At 40.3% G+C, this 22,114-nt stretch overlaps 1 protein-coding gene across 3 annotated transcripts in view; it reads left to right on the plus strand.

The window, feature by feature from the left end:
- The window catches only part of SCRN1 (secernin 1), a 73,226-nt gene that overhangs the window by 2,036 nt on the left and 49,076 nt on the right, over nucleotides 1-22,114 (plus strand). For all 3 annotated transcript variants that reach the window (XM_077996972.1, XM_028845906.2, XM_015133781.3), the window contains exon 2: nucleotides 21,332-21,491. Coding sequence is in view for 1 of the 3 variants with exons in the window: in XM_015133781.3 (XP_014989267.2) it covers nucleotides 21,333-21,491 (159 nt within the window). In the remaining 2 variants the exon portion in view is untranslated. The remainder of the gene's footprint in view (nucleotides 1-21,331; nucleotides 21,492-22,114) is intronic.

The raw sequence follows: 22,114 nt of genomic DNA on the forward strand, positions 1-22,114 counted from the left end.
GCAGGGCGAATGGACGCCAAGGTCATATAGCTGGCTGGCAACTGGCAGTGAGGACCCAAATCCAGGTCTCATAACTCCCCAGGGTTCCACATGCTACCTTTTAGAGCCTGGGGGAGAAGAGCAAGTATGTCATTATTAGGAAGGCAAACTCTTCGAGCAATGGGAAACCAAACTATAATATGAATTACAAAGTCTATAGGTGTTTAAAGTGAATGACAACACCTTAATTTCTTAATTCAAGACTTTTAACTTCTTAAGCTCTACCTGCCTCATGTTCACATTTTCTAGTGGTGAAACTGTTTCTATAGTTAAGAGCCAAAAACATTATTTTAGTAAAGTCTTTGAGGCGAGAAGTACATTTTTTGATTAAAAATTTAGTTGCTTGTGTTTGTGGAGAACCATTAGACCAGTTTATTTTGAAAAGGAACCAAAGTGGGCCATGCATTTCATTTTTTTTTGACTGTTTCTAATTTTAAGTAAAAGTAAATAACAAGCCTACTTTAAACATAACTTCGAAGCAGTGAAGACAGGCTTTTCCTGTGATTTGCGTTTGACTTTTCTGAGTCATGAGTCAGTGACCTTAGATCTACTAAAGCAGAGCTAGAAATTGTGCATGGGTTGGTGTGAAGAGGTGGTGAAGGTATGGAAAATGTTTCTTCTGGGCATCTGAACCTTCACAGCCAGTGATGTGTAGAGGGAGAAGGTGGCAAGAGGCAGGGAACAGGGAGAATGTCTTGAGGCAGTGGAGCAGATAGGAGCTAGGTATGAATATATATGTAGAAGTGAAGACAGATGCTGATGCGACATGTGCCATTTAGAAAAATAATTTGAATTAGAGGATGAATGTGAAGATATGCCAAAGATATTTAAAATAACAATTTGTAAAAATACAGAAATGCATGCAATTTGTGTCTGTTGAAGAATAATAAGAAACAGATAAACAAAAGTTATTTTTTTGAATCCATTTTCATTAGAGAGTCTAGATCTGTGCTGTTTCATCTGGTAGCCACCAGCCTCATGTGGCTGTTGAGCACTTGAAATGCAGCTAGTTTGTATTGAGATACGCTGTGTGTGAAATACACACACAATTTCAAAAATTTAATATGAAGAAAGGATTTAAAATATCTCATAATTTTATATTGATTTTATATTGAAGTAGTATGTTGGATATATTGGGTAAAATACATTACTAAAAATAATTCCATCAGTTTCTCTTTACTTTTAAAAATGTGGCTACTAGAATATATAAAATTGCAAATATGGTTCGCATCTGTCTTGCTCTTTCTTTCTTTCTCTGTCTCTTTCTCTTTCTTTCTCTTTCTTTCGTTTGAGACAGGGCCTCCCTCCATCACCCAGGCTACAGTACAGTGGCACAATCTCGGCTCACTGCAACCTCCGTCTCCCAGGTTCAAGCGATTCTCTTGCCTTAGACTCCTGAGTAGCTGACATAACTGCACAGTGCATTGGAAAGTAACTTCCCCATTCTAACACGTCTGTGTTCACATATCCAAATGAGATGAATGCATCCCAGTACAGAGAGAGGGCCCTGGGACCTAACTCTTGTCCCACCTGTAATTAGGAGTTTGGCCTTGAGCACACCACTTATCAGTCTCCTTCCTTTTATTTTATTTTATTTTTATTTTTATTTATTTATTTTTTGAGACAGAGTCTCACTCTGTTGCCCAGGCTGGAGTGCAGTGGCCTGATCTCAGTTCACTGTAACCTCTGTTCCCCCAGTTCAAGTGATTTCTTCTGCTTCAGTCTCCTGAGTAGCTGGGATTACAGGCGTGCACCACCATGCCCAGCTAATTTTTGTACATTTTAGCAGAAACGGGGTTTCACCATGTTGGTCAGGCTCGTCTCGAACTCCTGACCTTATGATCTGCCTGCCTCAGCCTCCCAAAGTCCTGGGATTACAGGCATGAGCCACCGCGCCCAGCCTGGTCTCCTTCCTTTTAAAATGAGATGAACAAGAGCTGTCTACCAACTTCACTGGTCACGTTTAATTTGTTAGATTTAGCCAAATTACCCAAAGCTACTTTCCCCACACAAGTCAAGACTAGATATTATCAAATTTTTAAATCTTTGTTCACCTTATGTATTTAAATGGCACCTTATTTTAATTTGTAATTCCTTTTTTTTTTTTTTTTTTTTTTCGAGACAGAGTCTAGCTCTGTTGCCCAGGCTGGAGTACAGTGGTGCTATCTTGGCTCACTGTAATCTCCGCCCCAGGTTCAAGCAATTCTCCTGTCCCAACCTCTGGGATTACAGGCGTCTGCCACCACGCCCAACCTCAAGACCTCAGCCTCCCAAAGTGCTGGGATTACAGGTGTGAGCCCCCCCGCCCGGCCCTTTAATTTGTAATTCTTTAATTGTGAGTGAGAGAAATATTTCTAGTAAATATTTTGGCTGTTTATATTTATTATTCTTTTAACTGGTGCTTATATATTTTGCATATTTTTCCTTTGGGGTGGTCATCTTTTTCTTATTGATATGTAAGAGCTCTATATATATTAAGGGAAATTATCTCTTTTTCATGTATAATGCAGATGTATTTCCCAGTTTCTCATTAAAAAAATTTTATCCCACAAGAAATTTTAAGTTATTTTATAATTAAGTCTATATTTTCCTTGGTGAATTGAGTTTATGTTTTTGCTTGCTAATGTTATTTTAAAAATTTATCCATATGATTTGTATTTTTGTGGTTTTAATTGTAAAAATTTAAAATTCTAAACTATAATAATTTATTTTGGCTTAGGAGTGAATTGGGGATCTCAACAGATTTCTTTCTTTCTTTTTTTTTTTTTTTTTAGAGACAGTCTCATTCTGTCGCCCAGGCTGAAGTGCAGTGGTGCGATCTCAGCTCACTGCAATCTCCGCCTCCTGGGTTCGAGCGATTCTTGTGTCTCACCTTCCCGAGTAGCTTGGATTACAGGTGTGCGCCACCTGTAATCTGATTTTTGATTTTTGATTTCTGACTGATTTTTGTATTTTTAATAGAGATAAGGTTATGCCATGTTGGCAGGCTGCTTTTAAACTTCTGGCCTCAAGCAACCCACCCACCTCAGACTCCCAAAGTGCTGGGACTACAGGCGTGAGCCACTGCGCCTGGCCCATCTCAACAGATTTCATTCTTCCTTTCCCCATCCTATTATAGTCAGTTATTCTGGCAACACTTATTCATCTCAGTTTCAAATTCAGTCTTCATCATATGCTAATTTCCTACATTATATGACTATATTTCAGGACTTTCTACTTCTGATTCTATCAGTAACAAACTGTCTTAATACTGAAACTTTGTAATATAGTTTAATTCCATGCAAGTCTAGTAATTCCTCGTTAATTTTCATTTCTGAAACTTGGCTAATCCCACATATCCTTTGCAGATGGACCTCAAGATCATTTTTGTCAGATTTTCTCCAAAAGCCCTATTTATATGTTGATAGCTGTCATATTGACTCCACAGATTAATTTAGGGAGGGCTGACTCTTTTACATAATACTGAATTGTTCTAGCAAAGAACAGGAACATTCTCTGTACTTTAAATCTTCTGCCATGTCACCATAAAGTCTTAAGAGTTTTCTTCATTGAGGATTTGTGCATCTCTGTCTAGTAAACTGACATAAAATGGTAGAATCCCTATAAAGAAAACTATAGAACTCTAATGATGAACTTATAAAAAACTTCACACCAAAGAAGAGACACTGCAGGGCGCGGTGGCTCACACCTGTAATCCCAGCACTTTGGGAGGCTGAGGTGGGCGGATCGTGAGGTCAGGAGTTCGAGACCAGCCTGGCCAACATGGTGAAACCCCGTCTCTACTGAAAATACAAAAATTAGCTGGGCCTGGAGGTGCATGCCTGTAATCCGAGCTACTTGGGAGGCTGAGGCAGGAGAATTGCTTGAACCTGGGAGGTGGAGATTGTGGTGAGCCGAGATTGCCATTGCACTCCAGCCTGGGCAACAGGATGAGACTCCGTCTCAAAAAAAAAAAAAAAAAAAAAAGAAGAAGAAGAGACACTTCGACACTTCTTGCTCTTGATCGGGAAGATAGAGTCAGGGCAGCCTGGTGTTTAAGAGCATTTTGGAGTCTGAATTTTCACTCCACTACTTATTACTGCTTATTTGTTATACAACCCTGAGCAAAGTACTTCACCATGTCACCATTTTTCTTTTTCTTTTTTTTTTTTTTTTTTTGAGACAGGGTTTCGCTCTGTTGTCCAGGCTGGAGTGCATTGGCATATTCATGGATCACTACCGCCTGAGCTCAGTCTGTCCTCTCACCTCAGCCTTCCGAGTAGCTGGAACCACAAGTGTGCACCACTAAACCTGACTAATTTATTTTTATTTTTTTTGTAGAGATAGGGTCTGCCTGGGTTGCCCAGAATGGTCTTGAACTCCTGGACCCAACTGATCCTGCTGCCTCAGCCTCCCAAACTACTGTGATTACAGGCATGGGCTGTAGCACCTGGCCACTTCACCATTTGTAGCTTCCATTTTCTCAGCTGTAAAATGGAGATAATACCTGTGTGATGGGTTATTGTGAGGATTAAGTGATTACACACACACACATATGTATATATATGACTTAGCATGTTATTAAGCACATAGTGAATGCTTAATGTTCTAACATAAAATTTTAGATGTTATGATGGTGATTATTTTAGCTACCCCTGTCAAATGAATCTATAAATTCAGTATAATTCCAATCATAGACCCAGAGGAACACTGGAAACACTTTGTCAATATTTTAAAAGTTTGATTTGGGAAACAAACCAATGGAAGAGCCCATAAGTGTGGAAAAGAGTCAGTGGGGGTGAGCTAGAGTATTGCCTGCTTTGTATCAGAGCATATCAGCCACAGGCCTCCAAGACTTTGTGCCTAGCCTGTACTAGTGACAGGCATGTCCTTTCCCGCCATTCTTTGCCTCCTTTCTACCCTCACTCCCATACCTACCCGCAATCTGAGCCTTCTATGGAATGTTCTACTCAACATCTCTTAGGCATGGTTATGAAGCTCTCATAGGTGGAAGGGATGGCAAAGACCACATACTCTCATGAATTTTTTTTGTGATAGGCGAGGTTCTTTATGTCCAAGAAGGTAAGAAGCAAGGTATGTGTTAGTCACATCTACCTGTCTTCCTTTCCTCAGAAGCTCCCAGTGTCATGAGGGCCCTCACCCAATCTTGTATGGGGCTGAAGGGAACTGGGTGGAATGTCAGTTCACTCAGTCAGTCTAGTGGGTAGGGAGCCTGGGGCCTCCCAACTGGAACTTCACCTGAAGCTGGGAGAAAGGGCTTGAGATGGTTCATGATCCCTTCTTCTGGTCTTAATGATTATGTATTTAACCTAAATCTCCCAGTGCTTAATTTACTCCCCTGTCAGCTAGGCATCTTTGAAAGCTCTCAGAAGCATTTCGGATCAGTATCCTAAGTTGGGTTACTACCTTTCTCTCTTGGTTGTGTACATAGACAACTCTTCATCCAAAAGATAAAAACCTTGAGACATCTTAGCTCCATTTTCCCTGCAGTTGAATATAGTGCTTGTAGGTGGTTAGGGACTCAAAATATATGTTAGTAACTCATCTGGCTTAAAAATCCTAACTAAAATTATGTAGTGATCAAAGCTTTTCTGAGTGTCTTTTTCACCTCTTTCTTAAGGGAAAGCTTTAGTGTATTTTTTTTTTTATTGCACTTAGCAGTGCCCTAGTGACCTGGAAGAATTAGTGAAATGTCTTAAAGTGTTCTTCTTAAGCACTGAAATGATCAGATTTTAGAAAATAATTAAAAGACCAATAAAGCAATATGAGTTGCTGTAAAGAATTTTAAAACTATATAACTAGATAAAGTAAAATTTAAAGTTTCTATCTCCTTATCCCCATCTTTACTCTCACTCTCAATTCTCAGTTAGATATTAATCCTTCTGGGTCTTTTAAAATGTATCCATCCATCTATGTGCCTATCTTTCTATCTACCTACCTATACTTATATTTACATAAATGTATATGCACGCATATATAGCTATATACATAATCATGTATTCATATATATAGATTCCTTTTTCATAATAATAAAATGGTTTACATTTGATAATGATAAAACACAACAAGTAGCTCTAGAATTAATGGACATTATTAATGGACTTTTACAAAGTAGTTTTAAATTCCACTTTGCTAGACATAAAGTAACCCTTTGTTTTTGGACCAGGAAAATTTACATCTTATTACCTTATTTCTTCTGTAGGAAATGAATGTTTGGCTAATTTTTTAGTGATGGAGAGTTAAATGGCTAACGACCATTTTAAGGATGACTGGGAATTTTTTTTTTTTTAAATCCCAGTTTACAGAGTTAACAAAGTACATATCAAATCACATTAATGGGAAAAGATCAGAATAGACAATGCACTGTTTTGATGGGAGAGGAAGACAGATGGTGGGAATAGGAAGGTCATAATTCAAAGCAACCTTGCCAAATTAGTGGACACAATGGCAGCAATGTCAAAAATAAGAACAGAAGGAAATGAAAGGACCTGAGATGTGGCTTGCTCAGTACCTCCCTATTTCCCACAGAGAATGCTTTTGGCAACTAACCACAGCCTGCCTATTTCAAACACATCCTTCATCCTTTGTGTCCATCATCATTACAGTCCTAGAACCCTGTTCTTTATGATCAAGTTAAAGGAACAAACCTTTCTTGAATTTATCTCTATTCCAGACACTCTGCATATATTATCTCATGTAATCCTCGTAACTGTACATGGTTGACATGGCACCATTGTACAGATAAGGAGCTTAGTAAGTAGAGGAGTAACCCTGGAATCTGGGTCTATATGACTTTTTAAAAAAGCCATAATATAACCTCTTAGAGTGATTATCCTGACTGCATAGGTCTAGCCTGTAGGGATAATCTTATGCAAATCATTTTCTTCCTTTGTTTATTTTTCTATGAAAGAAGGAAAATTGTTTTCCAACCTGCCATGTATAGGAAAACATCTTTCTTACAGTGAACTTGATCTAACTATATTTTTCTAATTTGGTTAGCTTGAGTAAAAATGAATCCTATGTAAGTTATCTGTTCCTTAATGCATTTTTTAAAAAAAGTATCCAAGAATGGATGCCATTCAATTAATCTCTCCTCTTTCCTTCACTTACAAAATCCATAAAAGAGTTCTTACATGACAGATGTGCATGAAGACTGCATTTTTTTTTTTTTTTTTTTGTGACGGAGTCTCGCTCTGTCGCCCAGGCTGGAGTGCAGTGGCCGGATCTCAGCTCACTGCAAGCTCCGCCTCCCGGGTTTACGCCATTCTCCTGCATCAGCCTCCCGAGTAGCTGGGACTACAGGCGCCCGCCACCTCGCCCGGCTAGTTTTTTGTATTTTTTAGTAGAGACGGGGTTTCACTGTGTTAGCCAGGGTGGTCTCGATCTCCTGACCTCGTGATCCGCCCGTCTCGGCCTCCCAAAGTGCTGGGATTACAGGCTTGAGCCACCGCGCCCGGCCGAAGACTGCATTTTTAAAAAGTGGGATCATATTTTAAATGCACACAGGGGTGGGTAGAGAATCGCTGGGTATGGTGGAGTTCTTGTAGGTGGTCCTTGAATTCGAGTGTGTCCCAGCATTGAATGTGCACAGTATAATGAGGCATGTATCTACACTATTATTTTTCAACTATATAAGGACTCCTGTCATTGCATACATACAGATTCATTAAAAGTGTTACTAAATTCATAACATATATTCATCATGTATTTTCCCCAGCAAATTACAATGACTTTATGTGGAAGGGTTCATGAATTTTTTTTTTCTTTTTTTTTTTTTTGAGATGGAATCCTGCTCTGTCACCCAGGCTGGAGTGCAGTGGCGTGATCTCGGCTCACCACAACCTCCGCCTCCTGGATTCAAGCCATTCTCCTGCCTCAGCCTCCCGAGTAGCTGGGACTACAGGTGCCCACTACCATGCCTGGCTAATTTTTTGTATTTTTAGTAGAGACAGGGTTTCACCATGTTGGTCAGGCTGGTCTCAAACTCCTGACCTCGTGACCCACCTGCCTTGGCCTCCCAAAGTGCTGGGATTACAGGCGTGAGCCACCGCACCCGGCTGAAAATTTTTGACGTTAAAAAATTGGGGGCCAGGTGCGGTGGCTCACGCCTGTAATCCCAGCACTTTGGGAGGCCGAGGCGGGCGGATCACGAGGTCAGGAGATCGAGACCATCCTGGCTAACATGGTGAAACCCCATCTCTACTAAAAATACAAAAAAAATTAGCCAAGTTTGGTGGCGGGCTCCTGTAGTCTCAGCTACTCGGGAGGCTGAGGCAGGAGAATGGCGTGAACCCAGGAGGCGGAGCTTGTGGTGAGCCGAGATCGCGCCACTGCACTCCAGCCTGGGGGACAGAGCAAGACTCCGTCTCAAAAAAAAAAAAAAAAAAAAATTGGGAAACATCATATAAAAATATTTTGCATTATAGGTAAATTCTGAAGTGACTTGAATACTTTTGTAAAATAATTAGTTACCTATGAATAAATGTAGATTTTGAAGCACAACATTCCATTTAACTCTATATTTCCCCAGTTACTAATCTGCCATATGAATCACGACAGTAAATTCGACATTTTGCTTTAATTCATATTTCTCATTATGACTGTATCTTGCAAATGAGGCAAAATCAAATGTGGCCAAAAGGTACAATTAGTTTGTTTGCCATGGCTGAGCTATGAGGTTCTCCCAGAGTCTCTGCCCTATTGCAGGGCCATACTTTTTAGCTGCAATTAATTGGATAACAGATTATTTTCATGCAACTCTTTCTTTTTTTAAAAAAAAAATATTTTCATTACAAATTCTACATTTTCATGTGGAAAATTTGAAAATGTCTGAATACATAGAGATTAAGAAATTGCCGGAGAGGCACAGTGACTCACACCTGTAATCCCAGCACTTTAGGAGGCCGAGGCAGGTGGATCATGAGATCAGGAGATCGAGACCAACCTGGTTAACACGGTGAAACCCCTTCTCTAGTAAAAATACAAAAAAAAATTAGCCAGATGTGGTGGTGGGTGCCTGTGGTCCCAGCTACTCGGGAGGCTTAGACAGGAGAATGGCGTGAACCTGGGAGATGGAGCTTGCAGTGAGCCAAGATCGCACCACTGCACTCCAGCCTGGGTGACAGAGCGAGACTCTGTCTCAAAAAAAAAAAAAAAAAAAAAAAAAGAAATTGCCCAGAATTCTGTAATCCAGAGATATTATTATTCTTAAAATTTTAATTGCACTTTTTGTTTAAAAAATCTTACTTATTTTTGAGGTCTCACTGTGTCGCCCCACGCTGGAGTGCAGTGGTGCGATCTCAGCTCACTGTAACCTCTGCTTCCCAGGCTCAAGTGATCCTCCCACCTCAACCTCTTGAGTAGCTGGGACTACAGGTGTGTGCCACCATGCTCAGCTAATTAATTTTTTTTTCTTTTGTAGAGATGGGGTCTCCCTATATTGCCCACGCTAGTCTTGAACTCCTAGGCTCAGGTGATCCTCCTGCCTTGGCTTCTCAAAGTGCTGAGATTACAGGCATGAGCCACTAAACCTGGCCTGCATTTATTTAAAATCTTTTTGCAATTTATCTAGATAATGTGCACAATTTCAATGATACCATGTATACATTTGTGTGACCTCTTTTCATCAGCTTTTCTCTATGTATTTATGTATTTCTCAGCTTTCCATGATATATATAGGTAGCCAATTGCATATTATAAATATGTGTTGGGTTTTTTTTTTTATTCTTACGGTCATCTAAATGGCTCTCTTTGGTGTGTCGGTGGGGGAAAGGGAGTGTACCGTTAAGTAGTCCATTAATTTATCAAGTTATGGTCAAGTTGAGTAGTCATTAATTTCCTAGAATTTTGGTTTTTCAATTTTTAAGTAGAGGCTGTTTTCATTTTCCTACCTCTAATCACCTAAATTGCAGTGTTTTGGGGACAGAATACCAAACTAGTTTGTGATAATTTCCGCCATTAAGAAAAAAGTATTCAAAGGACAGTTCTTACCAGTTTTAGTGAATTAGAAATACTCAGTGGATATGATACACCAGTCTGAACTGACTGGATCAGAATCACCTGGGCGTTTATTAAAAAATATCCTTCCTGTGATCTCAGGTTGGACCTACTGAATCAGAATCTCTGAGGAGGGGGTGTCTAGCCAAATCTGCCATTTTCACAAGCTCCCCAGACCACTGTGATGCTTGGCCAAATAGCATGGATTGAACCACGGCGTGGGAGGACCTTGTTGAAAGGAGATTTTGCTGATTTTTTTCCCTCATTGAAGACAAAATATGCATATCCCCTTTCCCTTCAGCTGCTCAGCATACATCTATTGAGATCTTATTATGTGCCAGTCTCTGTGTTAGTGCCAGGGAAATAAGGATATACTTGAGTCCTTGCCCTCATGAGGCTGGAAGTCCTATGAGAAGAGACTGATGTTTTAAAACTTGAGGAAAAGAAATGAAGCAAAGGTAAAGGGAACTGGACTCTTCTCTTCCCCTAGTGCCTGAACGTACCATGCCAAACTAAATTCCCTCCCCATTCTTCGTACCCCAGGATTCCTTCCTCAGGGAGGTACCTGAGCCCTCAAGTTACATGTAGAAACTCCAAGGAAACATTTGTTGTATCAGTCTAGTGCTATTTCTAACCTTAAAGAACTTTAAACACCTTGTGTGCTTTGCTTTTCACAAGTTATTTATTATAGAAAATTCAAAGCATCTACAAAAGAGAACAGCAAAGCAAACCCTATGTACTCATCACCCAGTTTTAACAATTTTTACTTCATAGCTGTCTTGTTTCATCTGAGCTCTCACCCTATTGCCCCACTCTGCGTTACTTCTATTCCATTATTTCACATGGAAATATCTGAGCCTAAATCTCTAAAAGAAATGGACTCTTTTTATAGACATAACCACAGCACCACCAGGATCATATCTAAGACATTAACAATCATTCTTTAAGTATCATCAAATGTGGCATCAGTGTTCATATTACCCCATTGTGTTATAAAATGTCTGTATAGTTTATGAAATCAGGATCCAAATAAGTTATGTTCATTGCAATTGGTTGATACATCTCTTAGGTAACTCCATCTCTTAATCTTTTTTTCTTGTGTGTATGTTTGCTGTTGTTGTTGTTGAAGAAATCAGTTTTGTCCTATAGAGTTGTCCGTAGTCTGGATTTTGCTGATCATATTCCCATGGTGTCATTTGTATTTGTTATAAATCGATGGTTAGATCTAGAGATTTGCCCTGTTAAGTACATTTTAGTTACACTTTGGGACATGAGTGTGTCTTCTATGCCAGGTGAAAACCGTTGGTGAGAGGTTGAAGGAGCATAGTAAGGATTGGTGCAAACCTGGCAAATGCATCATGAGTGAGTAGTAGCAGGGAGGAGAGTGAACACTGAGTGCCCGCTGTATAAAGCCACACTACTAGGTGCTTTCTGCATGCTTCATATAAATCCAAGTGCCATGTTGTGTATGGGGGGTTAATTCCATTTCTATATGAGGAAACTCTGGTTCAGAGTTAGAGGAGTCAGGATGGGTACTAGGGCCTGGTATTTCTAAAGTGTGTCATCCTCTTGTACCTATACACATGGGGCTGCAGGACTAAGCAGGCAGTATCAGTGAGTGCAATTACACAAAGGTGATGAGAGGTGGCCCTTTCATTGGCCTCTGTGTCAGAGAGTGGAGGGGACAATAGGAAATACAGGCCTTGGATAGAGGAGCCACTACCGAACTCCCGTCTTGGCGTCATGCGGGAATATGGATTCAGTGTTGCCAGATTTTTGAGTTTTTAGCAGAAGCCACATATCTGAGTGTCTATAGGAAATCTCTAGATCTTAAAATATTAGCTGCTAATTCAGATTTCTAAAAACACAATCTAATGCAGCACTCTGGGCCAAACCGACCAAATCTGCAGTCTGTCACCCCTGTTCAACACCACGCTGCTGGGAAGTATGTCAGCTGCAGGCTGGCACTGAAGACCACAGAGTTAACTGTCAGAAGTAGATATTGCCCTTGAAATTGGAGAAAGAGACTGTTAAGCAGCTCTTAAAAGACGTGAAATGACAATGAAGCAAATCTTCAAAAGGTGAAGGAGCATTTAGACACTTCAAGGAAAGTGTCTGAAGTCTGAACAGAGAGTGTGACAAAAGGACCGCTTTCATCACGTATCCTTCTCTTGTTCTCACAGTGATTGAGTCCTTGCTGTGTCCCAAATGGTATTCTGAGCACTTTGTAAGTAGGTACAAGCATTATCTCATTTAAATCTCACTGCAACCCTGGGAAGAATGAACTACCTATCATTATCCCTGTTTTATAAAAGCTTGGAGAAGTGACAGGGCTGAGATTTGAACCCAGGTGGGCTTCAAAGCCTGCTTACTCAATAGCCCATACAGTTATTCTTCCATTACATGGTTCCTCATTCAAGGCATTGAATATTAGGAGCTGGAATTCCCTGACTGTGGAGTCCCAAAGCTTTATGCTCTACTCTCATGAGCTTTCAGTGAAACACTTAGTAAAAATCTTTCTTTCTTTTGGCCAGAGCTTCATGAGTCTGAGGTAATTTATATAGATGACTTTCATCAGTTGGCATTTACATCCCAATTTTTAATTAGATAATTCCTTTCCCAAACACTTCATTTATTCCTATTTCAATAGAAGGTTTACAACAGAAAAATCAATTTATAAATGAGTATCATTTGTCCTATTTTCAGTTCAGCAGGAATGACAATCATTTAAAAATGAATTTATTAATGAAGAGTATAATAAAATAATTTCTCCTTTGCTTTTCTGGAAGGTGGTAATTCACAGACATTTAATTTAAATGTATTCAGTCTGCTCAGTAAAGCTGGCAGTGTGGAGAATAGGGAAGCCTAGCTGGATATTTGAGTTTCATTCTTTACATAAGTAAAGGCAGTTTGTCATCGGTACTTACAAGACGCGTAATAAACCAATAGCTTATATAGACAGTTGTTTTCTTTTTCTTAGGCAGCTCAAGGCTTCCTTTTTAATGGGTAAGGTAACTGATGAGGGATACTGTGTGCATCATTGAGATAAAGGGGCAGGGCGGGCTGGCAGTCATGCAAAAGAACCCTTGCCTTGGCTCAGAGCATTCGCGCCTTCAATAACTACTCACTGAACTTGAGGACAAAGACCTTTTCTCCCACACAGCTTCCTCCCTCCTCAGCTAGACATTCTGTATGCGGTCTCCTAGTTACGGGAGTACAGTACTCCAGTCCCTCAAGCCTGAACTTGGGCCTCCTGCCACCAGTCAGAGGATGAATGTTGGTACACGCAGCTCCTTTGCAGTAAGCTCCAAGGAAGCACTACTATCTTGTTCCCAAGAGGAAGTCATGAATCCTGAAAGAAGTTTGTTAAGGACAATGGTGGTTAGAAAGTAAGCTTAGGGATGCTTTACCATAGCCAATAGCACAGTAGCTAAAGCTGGATGGTCTAATATGGTAGCCTCTGGCCACATGTGGCTCTTTAATTTTCTAATTTTTATTTCTAATTGTGGTAGAATGCACATAGCATAAAATTTACCATCTTAATCATTTTTTAACTGTACAGTTCAGAAGTGTTAAAGACATCCATATTGTTGCACAACTGATCTCCAGAGCTTTTTCATCTTGCAAAACTGAAATCTGTACCCAGATTGTAAACAACGCATTCCCTTCTGCCCAGCCCTTGGCAACCACCATTCTACTTTCCATTTCTACGAGTTTTACTATTCTAGGTGCCTTACGTAAGTTTTTTCATGACTGGCTTATCTCACTTAGCCTAATATTGGCTGTTTAATTTGAAATTAATTAAAAATTTGGTTCCTTCATTGCACTAGCCACATTTCAAGTACCAGATAGCCCATCTGGCTGGTGGCTACTGTATTGGACGGTGCAGATAGACACTATTTCCATCATCTCAGAAAATTCTCCCGGACAGCGTTGGTCTGAAGGAAAGCTGGTGGCTCGCACTGAGAACCGATTGGAGGAGGGACTAGGAGAAAAAGTGACAGATATTTTTTCATGCTCTGCCAACGTAAATAATCTGACTTCTTTTCTCTACCACAAAAATGATACCAGCTACATGATACCTTTACATTTACAACTTCCATCCTTATCCTAAACTTCAGTCTTTAATATCTCCTCTCCTCCCATAGCATGCAACATTAATCAGTTGGCAAACACACAGAACATAAATGTATAGTACAAACTACAGACAAATGCACTTTAAAATACTCTTAACAAAGGCTTCTTAGGAAATGCCTGTCAGCCTACCCATCTATGGGAGTTAAATTGGAGTGTTTCATTAATTAGAACTGTCAGTGTATTGCTAACCTGGCAAGAATCCTAATGGGTATTTGCCACAAAGAAGCCTTATTCAGCAGACCTGCCCTTTTAGCCTGTTGCTTTTAAGTTTTTTCCTTAAGACTCACAGTAAGAAATGTTACATCTCAACTTAATACCTATAGACACTTATATGTGCATGTGTATGTACCCAAACTTGAAATTACAGTTTCTTGCATCAGTACTTACCCTTACTGTGTGAGATGCATAAATTCTTTCTAAAAATGCTTTTCTAAAAAAACTTGCTCCTATCCGCTAAATTGATTTCGTAAACCACAAAAAGGCCACAACATACAGTTAGGAAAATACTGCTTTGGACACACCCGCATCCAGTTTCAGGCCTATAGCGTAACACTGAAACCCCACTCCCATTTCTGGGTCCCCATGGCTCAGAAAGCAGCTTCAGAATTATGCCTCAAAACAAGTAAGTTTTTTAAGAAGCCATCAATTATGGCTTTATTTCTGGACAAACTGTTCACTGATTTTAACACCGGTTTAAGTAGAATGTAGTTATGATGGAAAACCCCATATCAAATGCTTATATTCTACTTTTCAAAGCTGAATATAAATAAGTTTTCTCATGTTCTAAGTTTTTGTATTTGTGTATGTGATTGGGAGTTAATTGAATTTTAGACTCTTTTTTTTTTTCTTTGTGAAGGAGAATATACATTTCATAACATTGTATGAGGTTATAAAGGAAAAGGAGAAAAATCTTAAAGCCAGTTTCTGTGTAATACATTAATAATTTAACAGTTTTTAAGAATCATGTAGGCTGGGTACGGTGGCTCACGCCTGTAATCCCAGTACTTTGGGAGGCCAAGGCAGACGGATCATGGTGTCAAGAGTTTGAAACCAGCCTGGCCAACATGGTGAAACCCCATCTCTACTAAAAATACAAAAATTAGCTGGGCATGGTGGTGTGCACCTGTAATCCCAGCTACTCAGGAGGCTGAGGCAGGAGAATTGCTTGAACCCAGGAGGTGGAGGTTGCAGTAAGCCTAGATCACACCACTGCACTCCAGCCTGGGTGACAGAGCAAAACTCTGTCTCAAAAAAAAAAAAAAAAAAAAAGAATCATGTAAACAAATATTTAAAAATGCATGTTTTATGTAATATATAAATGATGTAACTTGTCAGATTTTTTTTTCTTTTTAGTGTGAATATCTGGTATGTTACCCAACATTTTGACAAATAATAGGAAGATAATTGAGTTCCTTTGAACCACTTTCAGAAGGGTTTCATCTCAGGTTCATGAGAGCTCTGGCTTCCAGATTGGCCAGTTTTTCTTTTCCCACATGGACAACTGTAGGAGGCCAACTCACTTTTTGTGTGAAACATAGTAATGAAACTTTGTGTGCTCTCTGAGCAACTCTGAGTTGGGCAGGGTGTAAAAAAGGTAAAATAAAGTATCAGAGAACAATGCCAAATAAAATAATTCATCCTAGCTATAACTCATATAAGAATTTGCCCCTTTTGAAATTTCAGTTGTATTAGGACATAGAAGCAGAACTAAAATTTTTCTTTAAAATAAAATTCCTAAATTGCTTTTCTTTCCTGGGTTTACTTTAAAAATCATTTCTGGGATTATATCAATAAAAATACTTATAGGAAAGTTGGAAATTAGAGGAAAAGATGAAAAAGCAAAGAATATTTCATTGCTGGGCTCCCACTGTTAATATTTTGAGTACATTTCCTGGGCAAGTATTTGGGCATAGTCTTTTTCTACGTATATTTTAAATAATTAAGATAATTTATCTTGTCCCCTCAAATCATTTCTTCATGCAATTAAAAACTCTTCACAAACATATATTTAATGGGTTTATAGTATTCTACCCGATAGATGTAGCAGACATTTTCAGCCAGTTCTCTGATGCTGGACAAGTAAGTTTCAGGTTTTCACCTGTATGAATACCACTATGTGAACACTTACGCATACCCCTTGCCCATATTCCTGATCGTTTCCTTAGGGTAAGTACATAGAAATGAAATTACTTATTCTATTTTCATCATTTCCATCTGCTTTGTGGTTTCCTATCACAGGCAACTTCTTTGACATTGTCTGTATGCAATTGTCAATCTAAAACCTGGCTTAAAAGCCTTCAGTGCTTTACTGTGTGTTGTGAAATAGACACCAAAGTCCTTGATGTGACCTTCGAGGCTCAGTGTGGACCTGCCCATCTACTCGCCTCTCTAGGCCTCTTCCCTCCTTTCTCTGGACTCAGTTGCATCAGCTTTTTAATTTCTTGGCTCTGTACCTTTTCCCTAGTTGCAGGGCCTTCAGGCCTACGTATCCTCTCTCTGAAGCATTCTCCCTCCATTCACCTGTCTTTTGTGGAATAGATAGTGAGACTTCTGCTTAGAGGAGGTGGGTGGAGATTTGAAGAAAAGTGAAGGTGTCAAAAATTCATTTAGGAAATAGAGGAATTGGCCAGACAAATACACAAAGGATTCCCAGACAGTAATCAGGGCCACTCTCATGGTGTTTTCAGAGTCAGGATATGAGATTCACACCAAGAGAAGTGTAATTGGCATCTAGAACTATGATCACCTTTAACTCACACAATCTAAGTCAGCCTGGTGAGTTCCGTAGCTGCTTCCTAATGTTTGTTTTCTTCAGTCTTCCGGAAGTGTCCCACCTCCTCTTTGCTAATTCAATTTACGTGGATGATAGCACATTTTATCCTTAGAATAAGAGGACTTCACAAATAAGTACTTCTGAGATCACTGGAAGGCTTAATATGAAAATCTTCATTTCTGGGTTTCTTTGGGACACTGTATCACTGTTCTGTCCAATGGAGTTTCCACTAGTTACATGTGGCTATTTAAAAGAAAATTAATTAAAGTTTTGAATAAAATGGAAAACTCTGCTCCTTCATCGTTCTAACTACACTTCCTAGCTGCCGGAGGCTAGTGGTCACCACATTGAAAATTCTTTTGGAATTTTCTACAGAAAATTTTCTTTTCAGAAAAGTCATCTCTGGCCGGCGCGGTGGCTCAAGCCTGTAATCCCAGCACTTTGGGAGGCCGAGACGGGCGGATCACGAGGTCAGGAGATCGAGACCATCCTGGCTAACACAGTGAAACCCCGTCTCTACTAAAAAATACAAAAAACTAGCCGGGCGAGGTGGCGGGCGCCTGTAGTCCCAGCTACTCGGGAGGCTGAGGCAGGAGAATGGCGTGAACCCGGGAGGCGGAGCTTGCAGTGAGCCGAGATGGCGCCACTGCACTCCAGCCTGGGCGACAGAGCGAGACTCCGTCTCAAAAAAAAAAAAAAAAAAAAAAAAGAAAAGTCATCTCTGAAGCTACTCAGTGCGCACGTGGTGATTCAGGAAAAATTAATGGACAGTTAGCCTGGGCTAGTTTGCTCCTAGATGTGATGTACAGTTTGCTGGTTCATCTAGCTTTTTAATTTTTAAAACAGACGTTGAAATTCTGCTCCCTGCTGGCATTCCCAGTCGTTCACAAAATTCAGTGGAAAAGCTGGCCTCCCTTGGCCCACATACCCCTAGGCTTCTGTTGCCTATATCCTCCTCATGATCATACGACCCAGATGACTTGCTGACTAAGCGGGTGCCTTGGCCGAATAATAGGTGCTTGCCCAAAACCCCGTGGGTTTTATTTATATTCTATAGATAAATCTCATAAATGCAAAATTGGTGGATTTCTACCATTTTTAAGGATCAAATAAAGTAAGGTTCTGCTCCTAGGCAAGACACCAGCTCTTTTGAAATGGCCCAATGATGGGGAGAGAGGGAGCATATAAGATACTCGAGGCATCACACAAGAGAAAATGCATCCTTTCCCCATCTTATCTTCCTCTGGGTCTGCTTCACTTTATTTGTCTCCACCAGCAATTCCCCCAATACCCAGATTCTAGTAGCACTCTATAAAGGCATTTGATTTCATAATTATTCTAGGTCTTTCTTGTGCATACACATTCTTTGTTTATCTCTCTCTACTCCTCCAGTCTGAAGATAAAGCCGTTTTTGTGAAAATGGGAAAGGTTAAAGGGAGAAAGAACTGGAGCCTCTTTATCTTTCTGGCTTTTCTTTCCCAGAGGGAAGGGGTGATATTTTACTGAGCTAGGAGGGAATTATTTTCAGAATTGTGAGGGGTCCCCTATTTCTCTGCACTCTGGGGAGGGGCCTTCCCTACAATGCAGGGAAGAACTCTTGAGTGTGCATGTAGACATTAACCTGAAGTAGACTGGATATAGAAACAGCAATACAGTCCCGTACAAAGAGGTTTCTAAACATAGAATATTGATGACTCTGCAATTTGATAATTGCTCTAATTAGGAATGAGGCAAGTAGATTTTGATTGGTTTGCTTAACAGAAAATTTTAGATACAGTTCTATTTTAACAGTCAAACCCAAAATAAAGTTTTGTGTTTTTTTTTTTGAGACAGGGTCTCACTCTGTGCCCAGGCTGGAGTACAGGGGTGTGATCTCCACTCACTGCAGCCTCAGCCTCAACCTCTCCAGGCTCAAATGATCCTCCCACCTCAGCCTCCCAAGTAGCTGGGACTACAGGTGCACGTCACCACACCCGGCTAATTTTTGTATTTTTTATAGATACAGGGTCTCTCCATGTTGCCCAGGCTGGTCTCAAACTTCTAGGCTCAAGTGATCTGTCTGCTTTGGCCTCCCAAAGTGCTGGGATTACCGGCATGAGCCACCACACCCAGCCAGCAGATAAAGTATCCTATACTTACACGGCCTCCACAGTTTGCAAAATATCTTCTCAAGCATCATTTTGTTTGATACTCATGATAAACCTGTGGGCTGGAGCAAAACATTTGCAAAAGGGAAACCTAGGCTCAGAGAGGTAAAGTAACTTAAGCAGGTCACACAGCTAGTGGGTGGTGGAGCTGAGTTTTGAATCCCATTCTAGTGCTTCTCTGAAAACATTGCTTTACTTCTCACTTATATTTCAGACTTCCAAAACACATGGAAGTTGGATAATTGATGATACAAATACAATAGCTGGTACACTAGATAATGTTTCTTGAGTACCTGTAATGCCAGAGGTTGGGGAAAGGGCTACTATGGTTGGATGGCATGAGTCCTGCCTTCAGGGAGCTTTTCTTTGAAACAGGTGAAGAAATATACAAGCAACAAATGTACATTGTTTTTAGAACAAAATGGATGTATTAGTGCTTGTGGATGCTGAATAAATGAGAGTCCTTTATAGAAGTCTTTATGAGAGAAAGGGGTTTGAATCAGATCCTGAAGGATATGTACAAAGACTAAGGGAAGGGCATTCAAACCAGGTGCAGAGGCATGGCGGGAGAAAAGAGAGATGTTAGAGAGTCAGCTTCAGTATGGTGGACTATTAATAAACAAGAAAAGAACACTTGTTTATCACTTATTTAAAATCTACTCTGCACAAGACATAGTGTAGAGCTGCGGTTCCAGCGGTGTGCAAAAGAGAAAGGTCCTTGCTTTCATATTGCTTTGATTTTGCTGGGAGAGGCTAAATATTGATTGTTGGTAATAAAATAAGCATTTCAGATTATGATAATTACTTTGAAGGAAAATGACAGGATTCTATGAGAGTGTATAGTACAGCAACACAAATGAGAGTACTAGAGTGATATTTGAGCTGGTACGAGAAAGAGCAGGAGTTAACCAGGCAGATAGTTTTGGTACAGGAAGCAGGGAAGGGAATGGTTAGGACAAAGGGTGGAACATGTGCAGAGGTCTGGCGGGCACTGGAAGAACTAGAAAAAGGCATGTGTGGCGGCATTGTGAGAGTGGAGGGGTGAGTGGTAGAAGATGGGGCTGGGAAGGGGGAACAAACTTGATCATATTTTGGTCTTTATTCCAAGAGCCTTGGGAAACTGCTGAAGTATTTTAAGCAGGAATGACGTGATCAAATCTTCCTTCTAAAAGGATCACTTTGGCTGCAGTGTGGAGAATGTTTTGGAGTGGGGAGTAATAGAGGTTTTGAAGCAACCCCTCAGGAGGTTACCATAGTGGTCCAGGCTGGAGATGATGGTGGCTTGGTGCAGGGTGGTGGCAGTGGAGGTGGAGAGGAGTGGGAGGTTTCCATAGAGATTTAGGAGACAGAATGTACAGGACTTGGTGACATATTAGATAATGGAGGAGCAAATGGCAAGGATGGTTACCTTGGCTACCAAGATAAAGAACCTTGAAAAGGGAAGAAGACGAAATCAGCCTCAGATATCAGGCAGGCAGTTGGGTCTGTAGGTCAGAGGCTTAAGATGAGAACCCGGCTGCAATTAAATGTGTAAGTCATCAGCGTGTAACTGACAAGGGAAGCTCTGAGCATGGATGCATTTTCCCAGCTAGAAAAGAGCATTAAATGAGGAAAGAAGGATGAAGCAGTGAGAATGTGCACTGGCCAGGTAGAACAAGCCAGTCCAGGAGCAGCTGGGGAGGTGGACAGAAAACCAAAAGGTGTTTGAGTGTTATGTCATCGAGGTGGAATAAAACTACTAAAAACAACAAAGCAGGGTATCTTTCAATTGATCTCTAGACCCATTTCCACATCACACCCCAAATCTGTTATGTGGTGGCTATGCATCTCTGGATCTGAGGCACTTGTGTAGTTAGTATTAAGGTATGTTTATTTATTATTTTATTACTGTGAACAGATTGCAGTGTGTGTATGTGTGGTGTGTGTCTGTGTCTTCTGCCTAGAACAATAACTTCCTTTCCTTTCTCCCACGTCACTGCACTTTTGGCTGCCGCCGTGGTTTGTTGCAAATCTGAGCTCATTTAATCCCACAGAGTATTAAACAATATCTGGTCTTGGTGGCTCTGTCATTCCACTGCAGGCGCCCCACCTTCATTTGGCAGCTGGGATCTTTTAATGAGCTAGCTGTGCACAGTTGAATAGTAAAACCCTTTTAGCTGGTGAAATATGTTTGAAGAACTCACTGTTGCAATGTTCCATGTGAGGCCTGCTTCCACTCTCGCTGGTATTCTCTTTTCAGGATGGCTGCAGCTCCTCCAAGTTACTGTTTTGTGGCCTTCCCTCCACGTGCTAAGGATGGTCTGGTGGTATTTGGGAAAAATTCAGCCCGACCCAGAGATGAAGTGCAAGAGGTTGTGTATTTCTCGGCTGCTGATCACGAACAGGAGAGCAAGGTTGAGGTACGTCGTGCATTGCGGTCTCGTGAGTCACACTTACTCTCTTTTCTCTTTTCTTGGAAGCTTGCTCACAAGTCAGAGCTGTCATGTCAGTTCTGCTGATTCCTGTTTCCATGCAGGTTTGCTCATAGCCTTGAAAACTAGGTCATGGGAGAGCTCTATGCTCACTCCTATGGCCGTTGTTTTGTAATTAAGTAAAATATGTACATAGTTCTAAAGTGAAATCTAAAAAACAAGATTTATTCACAGAAGTCTGACTTCTATCCTTGTCCCCTTTACTCCATGATCTTTTCCCCTATAGGTAATCAAGTTTTGGAAGATCTTGGTTTATCCTTCCATTTGCAAAATTACACATATATATGTAATAAATCACATACACATGTGTGTATTCATCCTGGTCCCTTTCCTCCTTTCTTTGATTAACAGCAGCATGCCATGTATACTTTTCTCTACTTTGCATTTTGTTTCATTTTTATTTTACTATTTTATTTTCTTCAATCAGCTTTCTAAGGTTGAATCTCTACTTTGTATTTTTCAACTCAAAACATATTCTGGAGATCACTCCCTACAGTACATGCAGGTCATAATTCCTCATTTAGAACTGTGTGGTGTTTCATTCTATGGAT

Source organism: Macaca mulatta, chromosome 3, assembly GCF_049350105.2.
Source record: "Macaca mulatta isolate MMU2019108-1 chromosome 3, T2T-MMU8v2.0, whole genome shotgun sequence".
Lineage (NCBI taxonomy): Eukaryota > Metazoa > Chordata > Mammalia > Primates > Cercopithecidae > Macaca > Macaca mulatta.